This window comes from Equus asinus, chromosome 5 (assembly GCF_041296235.1).
Source record: "Equus asinus isolate D_3611 breed Donkey chromosome 5, EquAss-T2T_v2, whole genome shotgun sequence".
NCBI lineage: Eukaryota > Metazoa > Chordata > Mammalia > Perissodactyla > Equidae > Equus > Equus asinus.
In genome coordinates, this window is record NC_091794.1 from 73,356,600 (window position 1) to 73,381,320 (window position 24,721).

The 24,721-nt window shown below is 34.8% G+C and overlaps 1 protein-coding gene across 5 annotated transcripts in view; it reads left to right on the forward strand.

Annotated features, from left to right (window-relative positions):
• FAF1 (Fas associated factor 1) overlaps positions 1-24,721 on the forward strand; it is a 472,685-nt gene that overhangs the window by 176,640 nt on the left and 271,324 nt on the right. For all 5 annotated transcript variants that reach the window (XM_044770763.2, XM_044770762.2, XM_044770761.2 and 2 more), the window contains 2 exons: positions 17,583-17,674; positions 24,381-24,472. In XM_044770763.2, the coding sequence (XP_044626698.1) occupies positions 17,583-17,674; positions 24,381-24,472 (184 nt within the window). The remainder of the gene's footprint in view (positions 1-17,582; positions 17,675-24,380; positions 24,473-24,721) is intronic.

Here is a 24,721-nt window from a genome sequence, read left to right on the forward strand (position 1 = left end):
TGAATAGATATTTCTTCAAAAAAGATATACAAATGGCCAATATAGCACATGAAAAGATGCTGAACATCATGGATCATTAGAGAAATGCAAATCAAAACCGGAATGAGATATCACTTCAGACGCATTAGGATGACCATTATCAAAAAACCAAAAAGTAGCAAATATTGGTGAGGATATGGAGAAATTGAAATCCTTGTGCATTGCTAGTGGGAATATAATATGGTGCAGCTGCTGGGAAAACAGTATGGTGGTTCCTTAAAAGATTAAACATAGAATTACCATATAATCCATCAATTCCACTTTTGAGTAGATACCCAAAAGAATGAAAAACAGGACTTTTACAGAAAAACAAAACAAAAAGTGGAAGCAACCCAAGTGGCCACTGACTGATTAATGGATAAGCCAAAGTGTTATAAATGCATACTGTACAATATTATTCAGCCTTAAAAAGGAATGAAATTTTGCAATATGCTATAATATGAATGAACCTTGAAGACATTATGCTAAAAGAAGTAAGCCAGACAGAAAAGGACAATGTGCGTTATTCTACTTATAAGAGGTACCTAAAATAGTCATATTCCAGCAAGTATAATACTGATTCCCAGGGACTCGGGGAGATGGGAATGAGGAGTTACTGTTCAGTGGGTACAGAGTCGCAGTGTGGGGTGGTAAAAAGTTCTGGTCATGGTTATTGGTGCTGGTTACACAGTGTGAATGTACATTATGCCACGGAACTGTACACTTAAAAATGATTAAAAGGGTGCATTTTATAGTATGGGTATTTTGCCACAACAAAAAAGGGAAAAAAGCTTTGCCAGTTTGGAAATAAATTTTATCCTATGTTTTCAATTTACTTTTCTTTTACTACTAATAAGTTAATACTCTGCTATGTTTAGTGACTGTTTTGTATGTAAGTTTATTTTTTCTATTGTGGCTTTCTTTTTTTAATTTATAAGAACTTTTCATATATTAATGAGATTATCCTTTCATCTGTCACTTGTTTTGCAAGTATTTTCCCCATTTACATTTTCGTTTACTTTTCATTCATTGTGCTTTTGGAGATAAGGAAGTTTTAAAATTTTTTCACTGCTCGACTTTTCCTTCACAGTTTTCCCCTTTATGTTTGTGATTAGGAAGTCCTTCCCATCCTGACATATTACTCCAGTTTTGTATTCTACAAAGTACTTAAACTTAGTACCCTCCAAATAGTGGATATAACATGGACAGGAGGATTTAGGACTGGAAGACCCTTAGAGGCTATTTAGTCTAGCTGCTTTATTTTACAGATGTGAAAACTTAAAACTCAGGAAGGTTGCCCTGCCATGGCCCCACAAATAGTTAGTAGCACACCCCAGAACAGCCAGTGACTGTCTTTTAACTTTCAGCCCAATATGCTTTTCATTAACCTTAAAATAATCTTGTTGTATGAATGGTGAGCACAAGAGTGTCTTTATTTGGGCAAAGGCTCTGCAGTACAAGAAGCAAAGAGGTAAATAAAAAACACAGTTGCTAATGAAAATTATTTGATAATCTTTATTGATCATTATGGTTCATAAATGACAGGAACTTTTGCTCCCTGTAGAGTTATTTTAAATACTTCCCTTATCTATTAATTATAATCTTTAGGTTTCTTTCAATATAAAGAGAACATTAATGTTTGGGAAAAAGACTTCTGTCTTTTAATCTCACAGACACAGTGAAACATCAACCTTTAGAGCAATCTGATAGAGTGTATGCATTGTTGGGTATAATCTCAAGTCCTGTAAGACCCAGTGACACACTGTAAAGAACCTTGTAAAAATGAGCAGTATTTTCTGGAATCCTTTTGTCTCAGATCCCCCAAATATTTACATATTTATGACTCTTTGATAATTATAGGTATTATGATCTTTTTGTTTAAATTTACATGCAGCAAGATATGCAGGGGCTGCTCTTTGAATCTGTGAGGTCAGAATGGTATACAGGGAAAAGCAATGGAGCATTGCCTTGTTGTCTTTGCCGTTAAATCACCACCTGTTCTTGGGTAAGTCAGATCCCAGAGCAGTTTTTTTTTTTTTTTATAAAATTTTTTTTTTTTTTTAAGATTTTATTTTTTCCTTTTTCTCCCCAAAGCCCCCCGGTACATAGTTGTGTATTCTTCGTTGTGGGTTCTTCTAGTTGTGGCATGTGGGACGCTGCCTCAGCGTGGTCTGATGAGCAGTGCCATGTCCGCGCCCAGGATTCGAACTAACGAAACCCTGGGCCGCCTGCTGCGGAGTGCGCGAACTTAACCACTCGGCCACGGGGCCAGCCCCCAGAGCAGTTTTAAAGAGCCTCTGAGATTGGTCCTTTATAGCCCTGAAGGTCTAATATGCCTTTTCTGATACGGAACTTTAATCTGATTTTTCTCAAAAGAATAGCTTTCGTAGTTGAAAGAAGTATCTGTAGGGGCTGGTGGTTTATAACGTTTAAAATAAGGAAATGAACGGAGGCAGTAAAAGATTCTGATACTACAAAAAATGTTAATGGAAAAGGGGGAAGAAATTCACTGTTGAGAATTGTGCTTTGGAAGAATCCACATGAGATATTATTGCACATTTTGTTTCTTTTAGGTGACAGGTTTGATTTCTTTATTGTGTCTGCTGAGACGGGCTATCTCTTTTGGTGAAAGTTTTGACATTTTGGCACCACCTCGTGTTGACATTTTTTAATTTTAAAAAATGGTTAACAGATGACATGTGAAATGTATTCATAGCTTTTTTTTTAAAAATTAATGTGGAATTTGAGGCCCAGCGAGGGCCTCTAATTTGGCTAAGTCATTTAGTGATAAAACTAGGATAATGCTTTTCATCCTAGTGATTATAACATTGCAACAATGTGCTGTATTCTGCTTGGAAATTATTAGTACAGCCCCAGTATCCAATTTTCACTACACATTTTCCTCTCTAAAAGGAAATAATTGGAATGTATTAATTTTGTTTTTTTAATTTAATTTAAATCGCAGATTCCTTCCAAATGACCTTGAAAGAAAGTAGTAAATTATATAGACAGTGTGTTTGTTAAAATTTGGGAATCTGAAGGAAAATAAAAACAACTATATAAAATTATTTGTTTCTCAGGCATTTAAATGGCAGATAAAGTGCTTGTAAATCTGTTTTCACTTTATTGGAGTGTAACAGACTAAACAGAATGACCTTTTGCCAATTATTTCTTTGTTGGGCAGGCCAAAATCCCTTTAGAGTAACTGCTGACGAAGATTTGAGGCAGGCTTTTTCCTTTTTTTTTTTTTATTAATGTTATGATAGATTACAACCTTGTGAGATTTCAGTTGTACATTTTTGTTAGTCATATTGTGGGTACACCACTTCCCCCTCTGTGCCCTCCTCCCACCCCCCCTTTTCCCTGGTAACCACCGATCAGATCTCCTTATCAATATACTAACTTCCACCTATGAGTGGAGTCATATAGAGTTTGTCTTTCTCTGACTGGCTTATTTCGCTTAACATAATACCCTCGAGGTCCATCCACGTTGTTGTGAATGGGCCAATTTTGTCTTTTTTTATGGCTGAGTAGTATTCCATTGTGTATATATACCACATCTTCTTTATCCAATCATCAGTTTCTGGGCATGTAGGCTGGTTCCACATCTTGGCTATTGTAAATAATGCTGTGATGAACATAGGGGTGCAATGGACTCTTGAGATTTCTGATATCAGGTTCTTAGGATAGATACCCAGTAATGGGATGGCTGGGTCATAGGGTATTTCTATTTTTAACTTTTTGAGAACTGGAAAGTTCAAGATAAAAGTTGCTGTTAAAAACAAAAAAGCAAAGACAATTATTATGCTCAGTAACATTTAAAATATCCATATTAATCTATAAAATAAATTGTTAAATGAAATAATTTATGATTCATGTTAACATAAAACCATGTGAATGTAAAACACCATAATTTCCGATGTAAGGGTAGGCATTATCATGTAAAATAGACTTAATATGCCTAATAATGGCCAAATATGCTTTCATGAGCTACATCTCTAACTGGTTAGTTTTTTTGAAACTGTTCAAACCTGGGAAAACATTGGCATTTTTGTTGGCAAAAACTTTGTATGAGAAAGAAGAAATTATAAGAATTTCTATTTCTGCCCTCAGATGAGTAACTGGTATGGTACCTGCTGTAAGCACCTAGAAGGCTCAACAAAATGTATAAAACAGCTGTTTTTAGGTATTAGACAACAGGCAGCATAATAGGCCTGTGAGCTCTGAGAAAAGGGAAACAAAAAGGTGAACTTTGTAGTTGCCTCTGATTTCTGCCTGGAGGAAATTTCTAGACCACTGTTCAGGGAAGGGGAACCCAAACAAGGCCTAATAGTCTTGCCAAAGTTGAGAAAAAGAGCTAGGAGATCCACGAGGCTGAGATGATTGGAATCTATAGGGCAGAGTATTAGAGAAAAGAGAGCTACAGAGAGAAAAACTACAGAAATCTGGATTATGCTCCCCTCAAATCTTCGGCTCAGTAGTGATCTGTGTAGCGTAGGGTAAGTCAAACAATTCCTTCAGCTCACAGGTGGGGTTAGGAAATTGTTAAATTCCTTCCAGCCAAAGGAAAGATACTGTTGAAGCTGTGGGACAATTAGTATAGACTCCAATGGAATATTTTCCATATTAGCAATTAAAACTGAGAAATTTTAAAAAATTATTAATTAATAACATAAGTGAACCCTTATTACATATTAACATAAATAGGATTCTTAATGAGAAATAATTAATTTATAGTCTTATTTGATATTCTAATTTGATACTGTACCAAAACTTGGCAAGTAATAGTTTCTTAAAGATTAGTTGCATTGTAAAATCTGAAACCACATCAATGAAAGTTTAGTATTCTGTTATATTAAAATACACTGAAATATCTTTACTTTCAATGCATGATTTTGTAATACGAAATCGTCATTTGGAAAATATTGGTTCATTAGTTACGCAGCTCAACCAAATGTTGACACATTACATTATATGATGTCAATGAATCATATTTGTTAATATCACCACTCATCTCACAGGATAATATTTTAAGTATTGAGAAGCTATCAGGCTTATAGTGGCATATACAAAATTTTCAAAATTAAATTTTAGTTTGAAGGCTCAAATTTCATCATTGACAAAATATTTTGTCAGTTGTTTTCCCTAAATTGAGAGGTTTATTTTGTTCATTTTTGAGAAAATAGCAAATCTGAAGAACATAGTGTGCAGTTGTTTGTTCAAGTAAAAATGGTGCTCTGTGAAAAAAAAATCAGTTCATCTCACAACCCTAACAAGTGCTTTTCTTCAAGACAACCATTGTTCTTTAGTATGTAGCAGAAATGCTTTAATGGGTACTTCCTGTTTCATCACACACAGTATTAAAAGCATCAAGATTTAATAAGTAATCATTTTTGTACTTCATGGCTTTTTTTTTCTAATGCAAGTATTTGGTGATGAAGAATAAATGACTACTAGATCAGTTTAGTACCACTACTTTGATTTGTGGTAATGCACCAGCAGTTTCTTAGCATTACTTTTGTAAAGTCAGTCTCAAGGAATCCCATGAATTGGTGAAGCATGCTTTTGAGAATTACTGCTCTAGATCCAGCCAAAAAAAAGGTTGTAAAGAAATCTTAAAAGGATCAATTTGATGTGCATGAGATTTAAGGGCCTGTCAATATAAACCTTTACACTTTTTAAAGGCAAACCACTATATGCAGGCACTCATTAGTGTAATTTTCATAATGTCTGGCAATAAGTAAAAAACTACTAGATATAAGAAGTAGCAAAATGTGACTCACAACCTGAAGAAAAATTAGAAAATAAAAGTACATTTATAAGTGGGAAAAATAATGGAATTAGCAGGTGAGGACTTAAAAACAGCTATTATAAACATTCTTAAGGATTTAAAGGAAATCAGGAACTTAATGAGAAAAGAAATGAAAAGTATTGAAAAATAACCACATGAAGATTCTAGAAGTAAAATATAAGATCTGCAATAAAAAATTGACCCAAAATCATTTAACAGACTAGATACTGTTGAAGAAAAGATCAATGAATTTGAAGATTTAGCAATAAAAACAGTGCAAAGTGATGTACACACAGCAAAAATACAGGTTGAGGGAAGTGGAGAATGGAGCCTGAGTGACCTGTGAGGAAATATAAAGTGGTCTAATGTATCTGTGATTAGAGTCTCTGAAATAGAAGGGCTAGTATAAAAGGGGAAATTTTAAAGAAATAATAGTGCAAAACTGCCCTAATGTGATGAAAACTATAAATTCATAGATCTAAGAAACTTAGTAACTCCAAGCAGGAGTAATTCAAAATTGCTGAAAATCAGTAGAAGAAAAAATTTCAAAGTAGCCAGACTTGAGGAAACAAAGACTCATTCCATGTAGGGAAAGAGAGATTTGAAAATAATGACCACAGACTTCTTATCAGAAGCAATACCAGCCAGGAAACAATTTGGGGATATTTTTAGGTGCTGAAGGAGTAAAATGTCAACCTGGAATGCTTTATTCAACAAAGATATCTTTCAGAAATGAAGGCTAAATAAAGATAATTTTTCACACAAACAAAAGCTCAAGAAAGGTTAAAAGATGTTCCTCAGGCTGAAAGAAAATGATAGTTGGATGGAAAATTAGAGTAACACAAATAAATGAAGAGCACCAGAAATGATAAATATTTGGATAAACTTGAAAATTTTTCTTATTTTTTAATTTCCTTAAGATAATTGACATTTTAAAGTAAAAGTAATAGCAATAGATTGTGGGGTTTATCAGTTATGTAGAAGTAAAGGTATGAAAATAATAACAGGAAAGGGGAGTGTTGTAAGACAAGTCCTATATTATTTGAAGGTGGACTATGTTAAGTTAAAAATGCATACTGTAAATCCTAGAGCAATCACTAAAACAATGGAACACAGATAGTTGTTATTAAATCAAGGGTTGAAATGGGAAGGAGTACCTAAAAATACTCAATAAATTCAAATGAAGGTGCAAAAAGATGATAAAAGAAATAGAAAATCAGGACAAATATAAAACCAAGAATAAGACTTTATAGGTAATTACAATAAATATAAATGACCTCAAATTCTTGTTAGAAAGTAGAGATTGTGAGACTGGATAAAAAAGGAAAACCGTTTGTATATGTACAAGAAACTCACTTTAAACATAAAGCATAAGATTGAAATATGTATATATAAGAAAATAATCAATATATAAATGTTATGTTAACATGATATTATATTGTGTTATTTGATGAAATAGACTTCTGGACAAGGAATATTATGAGGGCTAAATGGGGACATACCATGATGATGAGAATGTCAGTTCATCATGAAGATGTTGTGTTGTAAATGTGTACATATCTAATAACAGACTTTGAAGGTATGTGAAGCAAAAACTGATAGAACTGAAATGAGAAGTGGACAAATCTGCAATTATAATTGAAGAAGACAACATTCTTTTCTCATAGTAATGTTTAGAACAGTAGACAGAAAATGTGAACACCATATCAACCAGTTTGATCTACTTGAAATGTATAAAATGCTTCTTTTTACCATAGGAAAATAAATGTTCTTTTCATATACAGTTGCTGCATTCATTCAGGTAGGAAATATGCTTGGTGATAAAGGTCACAAGCAGTTTAAAAATATGAGGTGTGATTTCTGGCATTGGAATTAAAATAGAAATCAGAAGAAGCTGGAAAACCCTGATATATTTGGAAATTAAACAGCATATTTCTAAGTAAACCATAGGTCAAAGAAGAAATCACAAACGAAACTAGAAAATATTTTAAACTGAATTATGATGGAAACAGTGCATATCAACATTTGTATGATGCTGACAAAGTGGTATTGAGAGGGAAATTTATGGTTCAAATGCTTAATTACAAAAGAAGAAAATTCTAAAAGTAATGATCAAGGCTTCCACCTAAGAAATAGGAAAAATGTCCCCCACTCCCACGCCCCATTTTTACTTACGGGAACAGGCTTTACCTTTACTCCTAAAACAACTAAAAATAAAATACCCCAAAACTTAGAGGGAACAAGGTCAGGAATAGTGTCTGTGCCCTCCTGCTAGATTGGAAAACCTCATAATTCATGAGGCACTGGAAAGAGTACTCAGAAGGCTCTTGTCTCAGTAGTGGGGAATAATTAGCCCTAGATTGAATACTGCTCAGGTGGTACCAACTAACGTCTTAAAAATAAGACTTGAAAGCATTGAATTGTTTACAAGTGACTTAACTGTATTCCAGAACACAGCTCAAGAATAATGATAGGAATAAAAAATATTCAGCACCCATCAAGGTAAAATTCACAATGTCTGGCATCCAAATAAAAATTCCCAGGCATATAAACATGCATAAAAACCTGGCCTGGGTGGCACAGTGGTTAAATTCGCACATTCAACTTCGGTGGCCCAGGGTTCGTGGGTTCAGATCCTGGGTGTGGACATGGCACTGCTTGTCAAGCCATGCTGTGGTAGGCGCCCCACATATAAAGTAGAGGAAGATGGGCACGAAAGTTAGCTCAGGGCCAGTCTTCCTCAGCAAAAAGAGGAGGATTGGCAGCAGATGTTAGCTCAGAGCTAATCTTCCTCAAAAAAAAGGGGAGAAAGATTTAAAATCTTAAATCATTAAAAATGTAAAAGTGACCCAAATACCATCTCAGTCCCCCCTGGTATGTCTGAAATGAAAGAAATACCAGATGAGATTAACAGAAGATTAGACATTAAAGAAGAAAAGATTAGTGAACTTGAAGACATCACAATAGAAAATACTTTGGAAAAGAGTTTTTCAGTTTCCTACAAAGATAAAAAAACACTGGCCATTCCTCTCCTAGGTATTTACCCAAGAGCAATGAAAGCATATGTCCATTAAAGACATGTACATTATTGTTCATAGAAATTTATTTATAATAGCCTCAAACTGTAGAAAACCCCAATGTTGATAAACCAGTGGATAGATGGATAAATTGTTGTATGTCCATACAATGGAATACTACTTAGTAATAAAAGAAATGGATTTTTGATCCATGCAAAATGTGGAAGAATCTCAGACAATTTATTTTGAACTGGATTTTAAAAGTGTGTTCTGCATTTCCATATTTGTAAAATTTTAGAAAATTCAAGCGAATCTATAGTCACAGAAATCAAATCAGTGATTCCCTGGGGATGAAGTGGGGGTAATGAGCAGGAAATACCCATGGGCATAAGAAAAACTTTCAGGGTGATTGTGATGATGTATTCACTGTTTGGATATATTGTCAATACTTATCAAATGGTAGATTTTAAATATGGGCAGTTATTTTATGTCATAATCAATAAAGCTATTAAAACTTTTTAAAATTTATTTTATTGAGGTCCTAGTAGTTTATAACTGTGCAGTTTCAGTTGTACATTATTATTTGCAGTCACCATATATATGTTCCCCTTTACCCTTTATGCCCGCTCCCCAAGTCCCTTCCCCTCTGGTAACCACTCATCTGTTCTCTTGTCCATATGTTTGTTTATCTTCCACATATGAGTGAAATCATGCAGTGTTTGTCTTTCTCTGTACCAAAGGCCCATCCAGGTTGTGGCAATTAGGATGATTTTGTCCTTTTTTATGGCTTAGTAGTATTCCATTGTATATGTATACCGCATCTTCTTTATCCATTCATGAGTTGATGGGCACTTAGGTTGCTTCTACTTCTTGGCTTTTGTGAATAACGCTGCAATGATCATAGGGGTGCATAAGTCTCTTTGAATTGTTGATTTTAAGTTCTTTGGATAAATACTGAGTGGTGGGATAGCTGGACTGTATGGTATTTCTATTCTGATTTTTTGAGAAATCTCTATACTGTTTTCAATAGTGGCTGCAGCTGTTTGCTCATTAGCAGTGTAGGAGGGTTACCTTTTCTCCACATCCTCTTCAGCATTTCTTGGTTTTTTGTCTTGGTAAGTATAGCCATTCTAACAGGTGTAAGGTGATGTCTTGTAGTTTTGATTTGCATTTTCCTAATAATTAGTGATGATGAACATCTTTTCATGTGCCTATTGGCCATCTGTATATCTTTGGAAAATGTCCATTTCTATATTTGGAAAACTGTCTGTTCATATCCTCTGCCCATTTTTTGATTGGGTTGTTTGTGTTTTGTTGTTGAGTTGTATGAGTTCTTTATATATTTTGGATGTACGATTTGCAAATATTTTCTCCCATTGGGTGAGTTGTCTTTTCATTTTGTTCCTAGTTTCCTTTCCCTTGCAGAAGCTCTTTAGTCTGATGAAGTCCCATTAGTTTATTTTTTCTTTTGTTTTCCTTGCCTGAGTAGACGTGGTATTCGAAAAGATCCTTCTAAGACCGATGTCAAAGAGTGTACTGCCTCTATTTTCTTCTAGGAGTTTTATGGTTTCATGTCTTACCTTCAAGTCTGTGATCCATTTTGAGTTAATTTTTGTGTGTGGCAAAAGATAATGGTTTACTTCCGTTTTTTGCATGTGACTCTTTAGTTTTCTCAACACCATTTATTGAGGAGACTTTCCTTTCTCCATTGTATATTCTTGGCTCCTGTGTCAAAGATTAACTGTCCATAGATGTGTGATTTTATTTAAAGGCTTTCAATTCTCTTCCATTGATCTGGTTTTGTACCAGTACCATGCTGTTTTGATTACCATAGCTTTGTAATATATTTTGAAGTCAGGGATTGTGATGCCTCCAGCTTTGTTCTTTTTCCTCAGGATTACTTTAGCTATTTGGTATCTTTTGTTGCCCCATATGAATTTTTAGGATTGTTTGTTCTATAACGATGAAGGGTGTCATTGGGATTCTGATTGAGATTGCTTTGAATCTGTAGATTGCTTTAGGTAGTATGGATATTTTAACTATGTATATTCTTCCAATTCATATGCATGGAATCTCTTTCCATCTCTTTATGTCTTCTGTGATTTCTTCCAGTAATGTCTTAAGTTTTCATTGTATAGGTCCTTCACCTCCTTTGTTAAATTTGTTCCTAGATAGTTTATTCTTTTTGTTGCAATTGTAATTGGGATTGTATTCTTGAGTTCTCTTTGTGTTACTTCATTATTAGTGTATAGAAATGCACTGATTTTTTTAAGTTCATTTTGTACCCTGCAACTTTGCTGTGGTTGTTGATTATTTCTAATATTTTTCTGGTGTATTCTTTAGGGTTTTCTATATATAGAACCACGTCATCTGTAAACAGTGAGAGTTTCACTTCTTCCTTTCCAGTTTGCTTTTATTTTTTTTTTCTTGCCTAATTGCCCTCGCCAAAACCTTCAATACTATGTTGAATAAGAGTGGTGAGAATGGGCACCCTTGTCTTGTTCCTGTTCCCAGAGGGATAGCTTTCAGGTTTTCACCATTGAGTATGATGTTGACTGTGGGTTTGTCATGTATAGCTGTTATTATGTGGAGGTACTTTCCTTCTCTACCCATTTTTTTGAGTGTTTTTAACATAAATGGATGTTGGATCTTGTCAGATGCTTTCTTTGCATCTATTGACATGATCATATGGTTTTTATTCCACAGTTTGTTAATGTGTTATATCACAGTGAATCATTTGCAGATATTTAACCATCTCTACATCCCTGGTATAAGTCCCACTTGATCATGGTGTATGATCCTCTTAATGCATTTCTGTATTCGATTTGCCAGCATTTTGTAGAGGATTTTTGCACCTATGTTCATCAGCAGTATTGGGCTATGAGTCTCCTTTTTTGTGTTGTCCTTCTCTGGGTTTTGGGTCAGGGTAATGTTGGCCTCATAGAATGAGTTAGGAAATGTTCCATCTTCTTCAATATTTTGCAATAGTTTGAGAAGGGTAGGTGTTAAATCTTCTTTGAATGTTTGGTAGAATTCTCCAGAGAAGCCATCTGGTCCTGGAATTTTATTTTTTGGGAGGTTTTTGATTACTGTTTCAATCTCTTTACGTGTGATTGGTCTATTTAGATTCTCTATATCATCTTGATTCAGTTTTGGGAGGTTGTACAAGTCTAAGAATTTATCCTTTTCTTCTTGATTGTCCAATTTGTTGGCATAAAGTTCTTCATAGTATTCTCATAATCCTTTGTGTTTCTGCAGCATGTGTTGTAATTTCTCTTCTTTCAGTTGTAATTTTATTTATTTGAACCTTCTCTTTTTTTTTTTAATTAGTGAGGCTAATTAAAAGAATTTTTTAAAAACCCTGGGTGAAGGTTTATTGATTTTGTCTCCTCATAGAAGCAGCTATTAGTTTCATTGACCCTTTCTGTTGTTTTTTACTCTCTATTTCATTTATTTCTGCTCTAATTTTTGTTATTTCCCTCCTTCTGCTGACTTTCGGCTTAGTTGTTCTTTTTCTGGGTCTGTTAGGTGCAGATTAAGATTACGTATTTGATATTTTTCATGTTTGTTATGGTGGGCCAGTATAGCTATGAATTCCCATCTTAGGACTTTAAAGCATCCCATATGAGTTGGTGTGGTGTATTTTCATTTTCATTTGCCTCTGTATTTTTTTATTTCTCCCTTAATTTCCTCATTGATCCATTGATTGTTCAATAGCATGTTGTTTAGTCTCCACCTTTTTGTCACTTTTCTAGCTTTTTTCTTGTAGTTGGTTTCTAGTTTCCTAGCATTATGGTCAGAAAAGTTGCTTGATATGATTTCTATATTCTGAAATTTATTGAGGCTTGCCTTACTTCCCAACTTGTGTATATTTGAGAATGTTCCATGTACACTTGAGAAGAATGTCTATTCTGCTGTTTTTGGATGGAGGAAATAGTAAATAATAATAAATGGAGGAAAAAATATTTGACAATATTTAATATCCATTCCATGTTTTTTTTAAAAATTAAGGTTGCAGCAAAGTAAGAATAGACAGAAATTTTGTCAACTTGATAAAGGACATTGCTGAAGAACATACCACTAATAGAATGTTTTATTATTAAAGATTAAATACTTCCCTCCTAAGATCAGAGCAATGCAAGGTCCACTTATAGCACGTCTGTTTGGCTCTTTATAGATGACACACAAATGGCCACTAAGGACTGGAAAAGATTCTCAGTGTCATTAATTATTATTAATAATCAGGGAATACAAATAGAGACCACAGTGAGAGACCACTTCACACCCACTGGAATGATTAAAATTAAGAAGACAGAAAATTCTTATTGTTGGTAGTGATATGGAACAACTAGAACTTTGGTGGATTGCAAAATGGTACAATCGTTTTGGAAAACAATTTTGCAGTTTTTTATAAAATTAATCATATATTTATAATCTAGCAATTCCATATTTAGGTATTTACTCAGGTGAAATCAACACATACATTTACAAAAGTGTTTACACAGTAATGTTCATAACAGCTTTATTTGCAGTAGGGAAAACTAGAAACAACCCAAATGTTCATCAACTAGTGAATGGATAAACAAATTGTGCTATATCCATATTTATTTGTTATTTGTTGCTGTGTAACAAATTTCTAAAAATACAGTGGTTCAAAAAAGCAACATTTGTTCTCTCACTGTTTATGTGGGTCAAGCATCTTAGCTGCTCTCTTATGGACTGCAATCAATATGTCATCTCAAGGCTCAACTAAGGAAGGGTCCACTTCCGTGGATTACTGATAGGGTTGCTGGCAGGATTTGTTTCCATGTGGGCCATTGAAGTGGAGCCTCAGTTCCTACTTACTCTTGGTGGGAGGCTGCCCTCAGTTCCTTGCTGTGTCTGCCTCTACGTGGAACAGTTCACAACAAGACAGCTGGTTTCCTCAGACTGAGCAAGTAAAGAGGGCAAGAGAGGGTGTGCTAGCAAGATGGAAGTCAGTCTTTTGTAACCTAACTCAGAAGTGACGTCCCATCACCATTATTGTATTCTCTTCTTCAGAAGTAACTTGGTACAGCCCACACCCAAGGTGGAGGGGATTATGAAGGGCATGAATACCACAAGATAGGGAGCATTGCAAGTCATTTCAGAAGCTGCCTGCTGCACCATATAATAGAATACTACTAAGCAATGAAAAGGAACTGTTTATTGGTACACACAACAATATGGATGAATCTCAAAAACATTATGCAGAGCAAAAGAATCCAGACATAAAAGAGAACAGACAAAACTAATCTTTAGAGTGAGAAGGAGGATCAGTGGTTGGGGTGGGTGCAGGCTTTTGTTTCAAAGGGCTATCAGCAAACTTTTTGTGATATAGGAAGTGTTCTTTATCTTGAGTGTGCTCATGGTTATAATGGGGTATATATTTGTCAAAACTCATGAATGAATTTTATTATAGGTAAATCATAATCCAATTAAGTTTTTTTAAAGTATGCTGTTGGATTCAATGGACTATTCTTTATTTCTTTTTTTAATCTTTTTTCCTAGTTTTATTGAGATGTAATTGATGTAAAATAGTGTGTAAGATTAAGGTTATAGTGTAATGACTTACATATATTGTGAAATGATTACCACAATAAGTTTAGTTAACATTCATCATCTCATATAGATTAAAAAAAAGGAAAAAAAAATGTCTTTTTCCCTGTGATGAGAACTCTTAGGATTTACTCTATTAACAGCTTCCAAATATACCATACAGCAGTGTTAACTATAGTCATCATGTTATACATTATATCCCCAGTACGTATTTACCACTTTCATCCAATTTCCCCACCCCCGACTCCCTTCCTTTGATTACCACAAATCTGATCCCTTTTTCAATGAGCTTGCTTTTGCTTTTTAAGATTACACATGTAGATGAGATACACAGTATTTGATTTTCTGTCTGACTTCTTTCTCTTAGCATGATGCCCTTAGGGTCCATCCATGTTGTTGCAAATAGCAAGATTTCCTTCTTTTTTATAGCTGAATAATATTCCGTTGTGTGTGTGTATATATATACTGCAATTTCTTTATCTGTTTACTTATCAATTTGGTTGGTAGATGTTGTTTTGGCTATTGTAGATAATGCTGATATGAATTTGGCAGTGCATTCTCTCTCCGGCATAGTATTTCTATTTCCTTCAGATATATTCTCAGAAGTGGAATTGCTGGATCTTTTGGTAGTTCTGTTGTCGTTTTGGGGAGGACCCTCTGTACTGTTTTCTGTAGTGGCTATACCAATTTACAATCACACCAGCAGTGCACAAGGATTCCCTTTTCTCTACATACTCTCCAGCATTTGTTGTCTCTTGTCTTTTTGATGATAATCATTCTGTAAGGTGATTCTCATTGTGGTTTTGATTTGAATTTTCCTAATGATTAGTGATGTTGAGCACGTTTTCATGTACCTGTTGGCCGTTTGTATATCTTCTTTGGAAAAATGTCTATTCGAGTCCTTTGCCCATTTTTAAGTTGGAGTATTTGGTTTTTTACTATTGAATTGTATAAGTTCTTTTTATATTTTGGATATTAACCCCTTATCAGTGCATGGTTTGCAAATTCAATCAACTGTTCTTGATGACAGCTGCATGTCTTCACAATTTACGAGGTAGCATATGAGGTTACTATAGTGTCAGTGCCATCTTGTGTTAAGATCTTTGGAGTTAGGCAGACCCAGATATGAATACTGGTTCTGAAACTTGCTGCATTCTATCACTTCACTGCCATAAATTATTTTGGATATCATTGAAACAATAACTCCTGTTTATTGAGAAGCCCTACTGACCACGTACTACACTAGACACTTATGTGTATATTACCTTAATGTAACTCAAAATAATCAACATTTTTTGAGTCCCTTGTATGTATTGGACACATACTAATACAAAATATTTTTCCATGCCCTATGTCATTTATTACAGCAACTCAGTGATGTTTTGGGTTATCATCCACATTTTACAAAAGGAGAAACTGAGACGAACAGAGAATAATTTTTAAAATATGAAGAACTCAAGTTGCTGTCATGGTTCTGGTTTCGTTTTCTGTTCTTCTCTACCTGTGGAATAAAAGACTGATTGTTTTATGTGTTACCCAAGCTTGCTGCAAAGAGTAACTGGGACTTTAACTTAAAATCTCTTTTTGTTTTTCTTTTAAGAAACTTCTTTTAGCTTATGAATACTGAGTGCCTCCAGCAGACTAAGTAGGAGGTGTCAGGTGAAGATAAGTTTCTAAGAGGAAAGCACTGGGCAGACTTGCAAGAGCGTAAGTCCAGTTCCCGTCAGGTACAGCCCTAGAAATAGGAACCTTAGTCACAAACGAAAAGGCATCGTTTAGATGTATTTGTTATAAAAAGTATGGCTCATCTTTCTACCATTTCCGTAAACAGAACAACTTTTTGTCTATAGTGACATTTTTTAAGGTCAAAGTTGATAAAAGTTTGTGCTTCTAAAATATAATGTTGAACCAGAATTCTTTTTATGATGTTTAATCACTATCCAAAGCGCCCAGCTAGGAATTTTCTTTAGGAAAGTAAAAAAAATATCACTAAGGCCATGAGGGGTTTGATTGTAGCATTGCTTACTTAGGCAGCTGTGTTTCCCTGGAACTTGTGTGGCATTATCTTTTTTCCCCCTTCTTTTCCTTTATCAGCACAGAATTATTTTTCCTCTTTTAATATGGAACATAGTTACTTTCTTCAGTATTCAGTTACTTATTATAAATGGAATTGAATTGTGCTAATCTAAAATTATAGACTAGCACCAACCTAATAAAAGCAAATATATGAAATTTTCATACATGCTGATTCAGCAATCAGTGTAGTATACTGTAGTAACAGAAATTAGCTGACTGATTTATAAGTAGACTTGATTCCTAAAAAATAATTTGTGAATCACTGGGAAAATTGTGATTCCTCACTGTTTCTCATTAGCATCATGTTCATTTTTACCTTTTTACCCTTTAGTCTTTTATCTTCACTGAGTAGAATGTTCTTACCTTTGGTTTGGCTCTCCTTCACAACCAACTGTACTTCAAGCTGGGTTTAAGTCTCATCTCTTTCACAAAGCCTTCTCTGACTCTTTGATCCAACGCAATGTTTTTCTTTTCTGATATTCTGTTGCTTTTCTCTTTAGCGCAATTTAAATCGTCTTCTAGGTTATATATGTTGGCTTTATTTTTCAACTACTTTCATGGATGTTATCTCCTTTTATGCTTGGACCCTAGAGGTAGATAAGATAAGCAATCTTACTTCCCATTTTATGGATGCAAAAACTAAGAATAGATGAGTTATTTGCTTTCTTCTGGATAAGGCTTAAACCCAAATTTTCATTCTAAAATCTGTTTTCTCTATACTATAATGCCTCTAGTTTTGTACTTTACTACTCCTACGATATACTGAGCACATATAGATATTGTCAGTTGATTGGTTTAAAATAGATTATTTCTGTACAGATCCCCAATCACTGATACCTATTTCTTTTGAAAAGCTGTGCAATTAATTAACTGATTGTGGAGTCTCCATCATAGTTAATGTTGAAGCCTGAGTTCTTCAAAGGGGCAACATGTTGTTTGATCAAGATTTGAATTTTAGACTACTGAAATTTTTCTTGTTCATTCCTTAGACAAATGTCATTGACTGTGCACCATGTGCCTAATAGTAATGCTAGCTCTGGATATGGCCAAATGTTGTTTGCATTATTTTGTTAGTAATATTCGGTCTCTTCTTATTTATACAGGAGAGATTAAACAGATTCTAGAAAATGAACTTCAAATACCTGTGTCTAAAATGCTGTTAAAAGGCTGGAAGACTGGAGATGTGGAAGACAGTGTGAGTTTCTTAATTGCCTAGAAATAAAAGAAAATTACATTATGTAATTGACTAAATGATATATAAAAACTGGTTTTTATTAATGTTGTTACATATGACAGAAGTAGCTTTGGTAATACTAACTTAGTTTAAGGAATCAGCAAACAATGTTTTTCAAGCTAAAGCATTTTCATGGAAAACCAACAATTTTAAATGAGTTAGGTATGTAAGTGAAAACGCTATATGGCATATTTTTTCTCTTTCTAACTATTTTATAGGAATTAGTTTGGCACTCTTTTTGAGAGATTTTACCTTTTCCTGAAACCTCATAGGGTGTTGATAAGTGCTCTGGAATAATAGTTTACTGAACGATTACTTATTGGCCTAAAAAAGTTGTACACAGTGTATACATTTATACCAAGTATTGTTTATGGGACAAAGATAATAGGAAATTTTTTAAACTTGGAAAATTTAATTGATAAGAATATTTATTTCTTTGTTCACTTAGATAGTGGCAGGTACATGGAATGAATTTTATTTTAAGAATTTGCACAAAGTTTTGCAACTTTAAGGGTAGTCATTGCCATTCCAAGGACCCAGTAGCGGCTTCTGGTATAAAATATTTCACACCCCTTTTCTTTTCATGGCAGAGGGAGTGGGGAAGGAGGGAAAGAAATGAGTTAACTCTAAAATTTTAAGTGTTTGAGGTGGAAACAATTATCAAATCATTTCCCACCAGTTACTGAGTCAGTATTTCAATATCCAGGAGTAAACTTAGAATCTTCCACTTTCCCTTTAGTTCTTCTTTGTCAATGGCTTCTGGTAGACATTGTGCTTATAAACATCTATGTGTGGGTTCATTTGATAAATGGAAATGTTCCGGTTATGTCAATAAGATATTTACAGGAATTTTAGGTTGGCAAGATATTTTCAGATTTAGCTGCCAGTTAGTGATGTGCTATATTAGGTATCAGCAAACTTTTTCTGTATAGAACCAGGTAGTAACATTTTAGGCTTTATGGGCCATACAGTCTCTGTTGCAGCTACTCAATTCTGCTGTCATAGCATGAAAGCAGCAATAGACAATATGTGAAAGAGTGAGCATGACTATGTTCCAGTAAATCTTTACTTATGGACACAAATTTTAATTTTATATAATTTTACATATCATGAAATACTCTTCTTTTGACTTTTTTCCATGGTTCAATGCTAAAAATGTAAAACCGTTCTTAACTCATAGGGCATACAAAAATAAGCAGTAGGCTGGATTTGTCCCATGGGCCATAGTTTGCTGACCCCTCGTGCTGTATGGCTGTTCTAATAGAAACATGGATTGAAAAATAAAAAGAAGTGCTAAATGAGTGAATCAACAACCTTGGCAGAAGTGAAACATCAAAATGTGTTAGTTTACATAGCTATGTCATTTATTCATTTATTTATTGAAAAACCTGTGGATATGAATCAGTCTTGCATGGTGTTTTCAGTAGTTTGTTAAGAGAAAGGCGATCATTTTTTTAAATATTCTTAAAGCTATGTGTTCTAATATTTGAACATAGTCTTTGTTACCAGTAATATTTCAGTTACTTATTTCTATGTACTCTTCCCTAGGTGATTCTGCTATTCCTATGCCATTAATTTTCTGATTGTTACCAAATTTATATTTCCAGGTTATACTTCTGTGAATTCACATATCCAAATTGGTAGTTCACTTTTGTACTTGCATACCTTATTGGCATTTTTAACTTAAATGTTAACTTAAATGTTTAAAATAGAACTCTTGATTTTTCTTCCCCTGCCATTTCTCCACCAGTCTTTCCTAATAAATGTAAACACTATATAGCCACTGATAAATCCAAAAATATGGGCATCAATCTTTTCCCATTTCAAACATCACCTAATCCTTTGGTAAATCCTACGGATTCTATCTCCAAAATCTATCTCAACCATGGCCACTTTTTAGTATTTTTGTTGTACTACCTACTCCAGGCCATTGACATCTCGTGCCTGGATCAGTGTGATAGCTTCATCTTTGTTTTCCCCGATTCCTTTCTTGGGTTATTCCAATGCATTCTCCACACAGCAGCCAGAGTGATCTTTAAAAGACATAAATCGAATTATGTCACTCTCCTGTTAAAACATAGCTTTTTATTGCACTTTGAATAAAATTCAATCTATTCACCATGGTTTAAAGGGCATTGTATTATTTACCCTCTATTTACTTCTACAACCACATCTTCAGCCTTTCTTACCTCACTCTCCATGCTGCAGCCATAGAAACCTCCTTTTAATTTTTCTAATAGGTTCAAGCTCCTTACATCTTTACCTGACAGATGCTATGTAACCGCCTGGAATGCTTTCCCTCAGTTTTTCACATGGGTGGCTTTTTTTCATCCTTCAAGTCTCAGCTTAAATGTTACTTTCTGTAATAGGCTTCTGTATAAAAGTTGGCTCATCCCAGCATTCTCCATCACAGTGCTGTGGATAGAGGGGCCTTATCTGTTTCTTTCACCATTGTATATCAAATGCCTAGTATAAGAGGCATCAAATAAGGGTTTGAGAAATGAATAAATGAATTAAAGAAAGTATTCATTTATTTAATCATGCCATATGTGATTTGAGAGGGAAAATTTATTGGAAAATCTTTGGATGATGGCATGGCAAAAGGACAGTAATGATTTGACCAAGTGGTAAGACTAAGCATTTATCAGTAATCCACAAAGCAAAATAATGAAAGATTAAAAGGTAAAAATAACTTACCTATGTGTATGTGCATGTGTTTTGTTTATTTGCATGTTAACTCTATAGAAGTAACACAGATCAGTTTCAAAAGGACTTACACATATTTGACAAAGATTCAGAACTTCAAGGTCTCCTGGTAGATTGTGAAGTTACAAGTAATTGCCTACTACAGTGTTTTTTTCAAATCGTGAGTCACGAACCATTTGAAGGCTGTGAAGTTACTTGAGTGGGTTATAGCCAACATTTTTTTAAAAAGGAAAGAAATAGAATAGAAGATATCAGAATGTATTGAAAATAATAAGGGTGAGTATTTTTTTTTTATTTAACACATAACTAATGCAAGTCAAGAGTTAAGTCCCAATGCCCTCGGAGTAAGACTAGGACCTCTCATGGAGGGGTCAAGAATGAGTTCCTCATGTTCTGTGCCTGGGTAAGATCAGCCCTCCCCAGGTGTCCCTACTTCCATCTGCAGGGTTAAGAGGGATTCCTAGACATTCACTCACCTTACTTTCCAACACTTTCTGCCTTGACATTGTTGTTTGCTTTGATTCAGCCAGGACTAATTTTATTATACCTTTTTCTACTGTTTATGTCAGTCACTGCAAGCAGTCTAAGATTCCCACATCACCCCTTGTTCAAATGTCCGTAGTCCCCGCACAGCTCATTTCTGTCTCTATCCTTTTTCCCCTTCAGTGTCTGAAACCTTTTTGCTATGCCCTGTGGAACTAATTCATCACTAGCAAAATTCCTTCTTTCGTCAGCCTCTTCCCTGCACATTCCCTTTACCATCTTCCTGTGCTACAATCTGTCTTCCTGAGGACATTGTTTCTGTGTACCTTCTCAATGTTCATTGCTTTTCTCTAGCAGCCATCATTACCATTGGACTAACTGGTAAAAATGTGTGTCCTCATTGTTCCTCATTCCCACTTGCAGACCTTTTTCAGTCCTTTCTCTCTAAAAATCTTGAGCTTTGACTTTCATGTCAAAAGATATCACTTGCTCGTCGAAGTCATCTCCCCTCGGTTCCTGATGATTTTTAGTTCCTAGTTTATAATTGCTCTCTATCGTAATTCTTAGTAATTTAAATATCTTTGTGAATGATTCTTCTAATTCCTTGGCTTCTTAGTTCCTTGAACTTCTTTCCTACAAAGATCTTTATTTTCACCCTATGTCAGCCATGTCTTCCCAGGGTCTTATCATTGTAATTATGACAGTTGTCAAATCTTAATTTCAGGCTTTCATTTTCTGCTCACCATCTCTCAGCTTTCTAGCTCACTTCCTTTAGTGTCCTAACAACAAGAATCCCTCAACCCTATTCACACCTCCAATCCATTGTCTCTACCATCTTTTCATGATCATTACCTCTTTCATATCCTCTCTTCCTTCCTTAGAGTGGGTTAAATCCCATGGTCAGTCATTATGATCACTTTCTTGCATTGCTTCATGGGTCTTGCTAGACAAAAATCCTTCCCTTGGGTAAATTCAGCTCTGTCTATTCTGTACCTCACAACTAAATGTGGCTGGAGACAAACAAAATCTTGCTGACTGGTCTATCTTTAAATTCATGACCATAATGTTGTTAGAAAATCAAAGTATGTTTACCTGGTTTATCCATACTCTCCTGCATGGTTATTTTCTACTTAACCTCCTCAGACCTTTAAAGCACCTCTCCTCCATTCTCCCTCTCAGCTGGTGACTTTGCTTCCTATTTTGTTTCACTGATGAAATAAAGGCAATCACAAGAGAATTTCCACAAGCTCCCAGCTTGTTCTCTGTTTACTTACCTGCATCTTACACACATACTCTCCTTTTTCTCCCATTACTCTAGATGGCCTGTTCAATCTCCTGTCTAAAACCAAACCTCTGTGTTTGCTTTGGATTACATTCGCTATCCCCTCTGGCCTATTCAAGGACTTCTCTCTAATTCTTCCCTGTCTTTCCTACATCATCAGTATTTTGCTCTGGTAGAGCATTACCATTAACATTCAAACATGATGTTATTTCTTCTTTCTCTTGATCCCACCTCCCTTCCAGAAATTGCTCCTTTTCTCTAGTCCCCTTGATAACAAAACTTCCCCCAAAGAGTTGTCTATATTTGTTGTCTCTAATTCCTTTCCTACCATTTCTCTTGAGCTCAATCTAAGCAGGGAGCTGCTAATACTCTTGTCGAAGTCCTCAATGACCACATTACTAAATTCACTGGTGATCTTACCAGTGTCATGGCTTTTAAGTGTCATCTGTATGCACTGTCAATTTTATATCTCTAATTTATTTCTATACCTCAGACCTGTTCCCTCAATTCCAGATTGATGTATCCAGCTGCTTTTACTTGTCTCCTGCACTTGAATGTCTAATACACATTTCATACTTAACATGTCCAAAATGGAAGTCCTCATCTGTAGTCTTCCCCATTTCAGTTGATGGCAACTTCATTCTTCTAATTCTTGAGTCTAAAGTCTTTAGGGTCATCATTGACTCCTTTCTGTTGTAACACATAGCAGTTTGTCAGGAAGTCTTTCTGGTGCTGTCTTCAAAATGTATTCAAAATTCAGCTATTTCGCACTACTTCTGCTACCATCACACTGGTATAATCCATCATCAGCTTTAGATTAGTATATTTTATTAGCCTCCTGTATGCCTCTGCCCTCCTCTGTCAGCCCCTTTCCCATCTATTTTCAACACAGCTGACAAAGTGATCTTTTAAAAGCGTGAATCTAACCATGTCACCCCAATAGCTTCCCCTCTCACTCAGAGTAAAAGTCAAAGCCCTTACATTAGCCTAAAGGGCTCAACACATATCCTGCCCCTCCCATCACTATTACTTCTCTGACCTATGTCCTACCAGTGGTCATTTGGCTTCAGTTATGTTGGACTTCTTGTTCATTAAGCATTTTGCACTGGCTGTTCCATTTGCCTGAAATACTCTTTTTCTGTATATTCTCATGATTTGTGTCCTCACTACTTTTAAGTCTTTGCTCAAATGTCACATTCTCCAAGTGAGAACCATCCTGATCACTCAGTTTAAAATTACATGACTCTCCATCCCTAATTTTTTCACCACCACACCTGCTTTATGTTTAGTCAAAAAAATTATTGCTTTCTAATATTCAACTAAAAGGTTACTTATTTTATTTATTCCTACTAAAATGTAAGCTCCATAAAATCAGGGCTTTTAGACCATTCTGTTCACTGCTGTACCCTGAGTGTTTAGAATAGTCTTGGCAGAGAGTTGGTGCCTCAGTAAATATCTGTTGAATAAATATGTATGTCCTGGGTTATGATGTAAAGATGTAAAAATGTGTTTCTTAGTGTGTATTGCTGTCAAAAAAAAAAGGTTTGAAATGTGTTATCAAGTTGGGAGTTTGAAAGCTACGTAGGAGTTTTATGGCAAGGAAATTTAGTGAAATTTGTATGGTTATCAAGATAGTAGGTCAGATATAGCCCAAGAGTAGTTTATTCACCCCAGACAGAATGCTTACCCAAAAAATTCTCTGGAGTAAGAGTTAAGTGACCTAAGTAGCACTTAACTAGAGACCTCATTCAAGTCATTTCACCTCTCAGGCTGCAGCGTCTCATGTGTAGTCATTGGATTGAGGTGCTCTCTATGATCTTTTCCAGGTCTGATGATCTCTGAAAAGCTACGTTGCTAATTTTTTGCTATAATGATCCTGAAATGAAGTGCATATTAGTTGCACGAATATATTTCATCAATGAAGAAATTAATGAATCTCAACTGTGTTCTTATGTTTTTATGTCTCTTCATGAGGCAAAGAATTTGCATTTTAATATGCATATTTATGCTAATTTATGATATATATGGGAGAAACAAGGTTATTTGAATTTAATAGTTCTTCTGCATTACCCTGTTTATGAAATTGTCAAAAGATAAAAAGTCAAACTACAATATTGATAATCTTTCAAGAACCATAGGAAAAAATTAATGCACAATCAACAGTCGATTTTTTTGTTTTTATGTCTTCTTTTTCAGACGGTCTTAAAATCGCTACACTTGCCAAAAAACAACAGTCTTTATGTCCTTACACCAGACTTGCCACCACCATCATCATCTAGTCATGCTGGGTAAGCTGTTTACTTTTCCTGGGAATCTGAAATGAAAAGTTTAAGTTGTTTTAAGCTGTTGTATAAACATCAAAATCAAATCAAATCAAAATCTTGTTGAGACTTTAGCTTACTAACAACTATTAACTATATAAAATTTCAAATTATTTGGTTTGGATAGTTTATTTGTTTGATTTTAGTGGTGTAATTTTTTTCCAAAGGTAATCTTTATCAAAACTTCATTTTGTAAAAAAGTAGTCAAAATGGGCA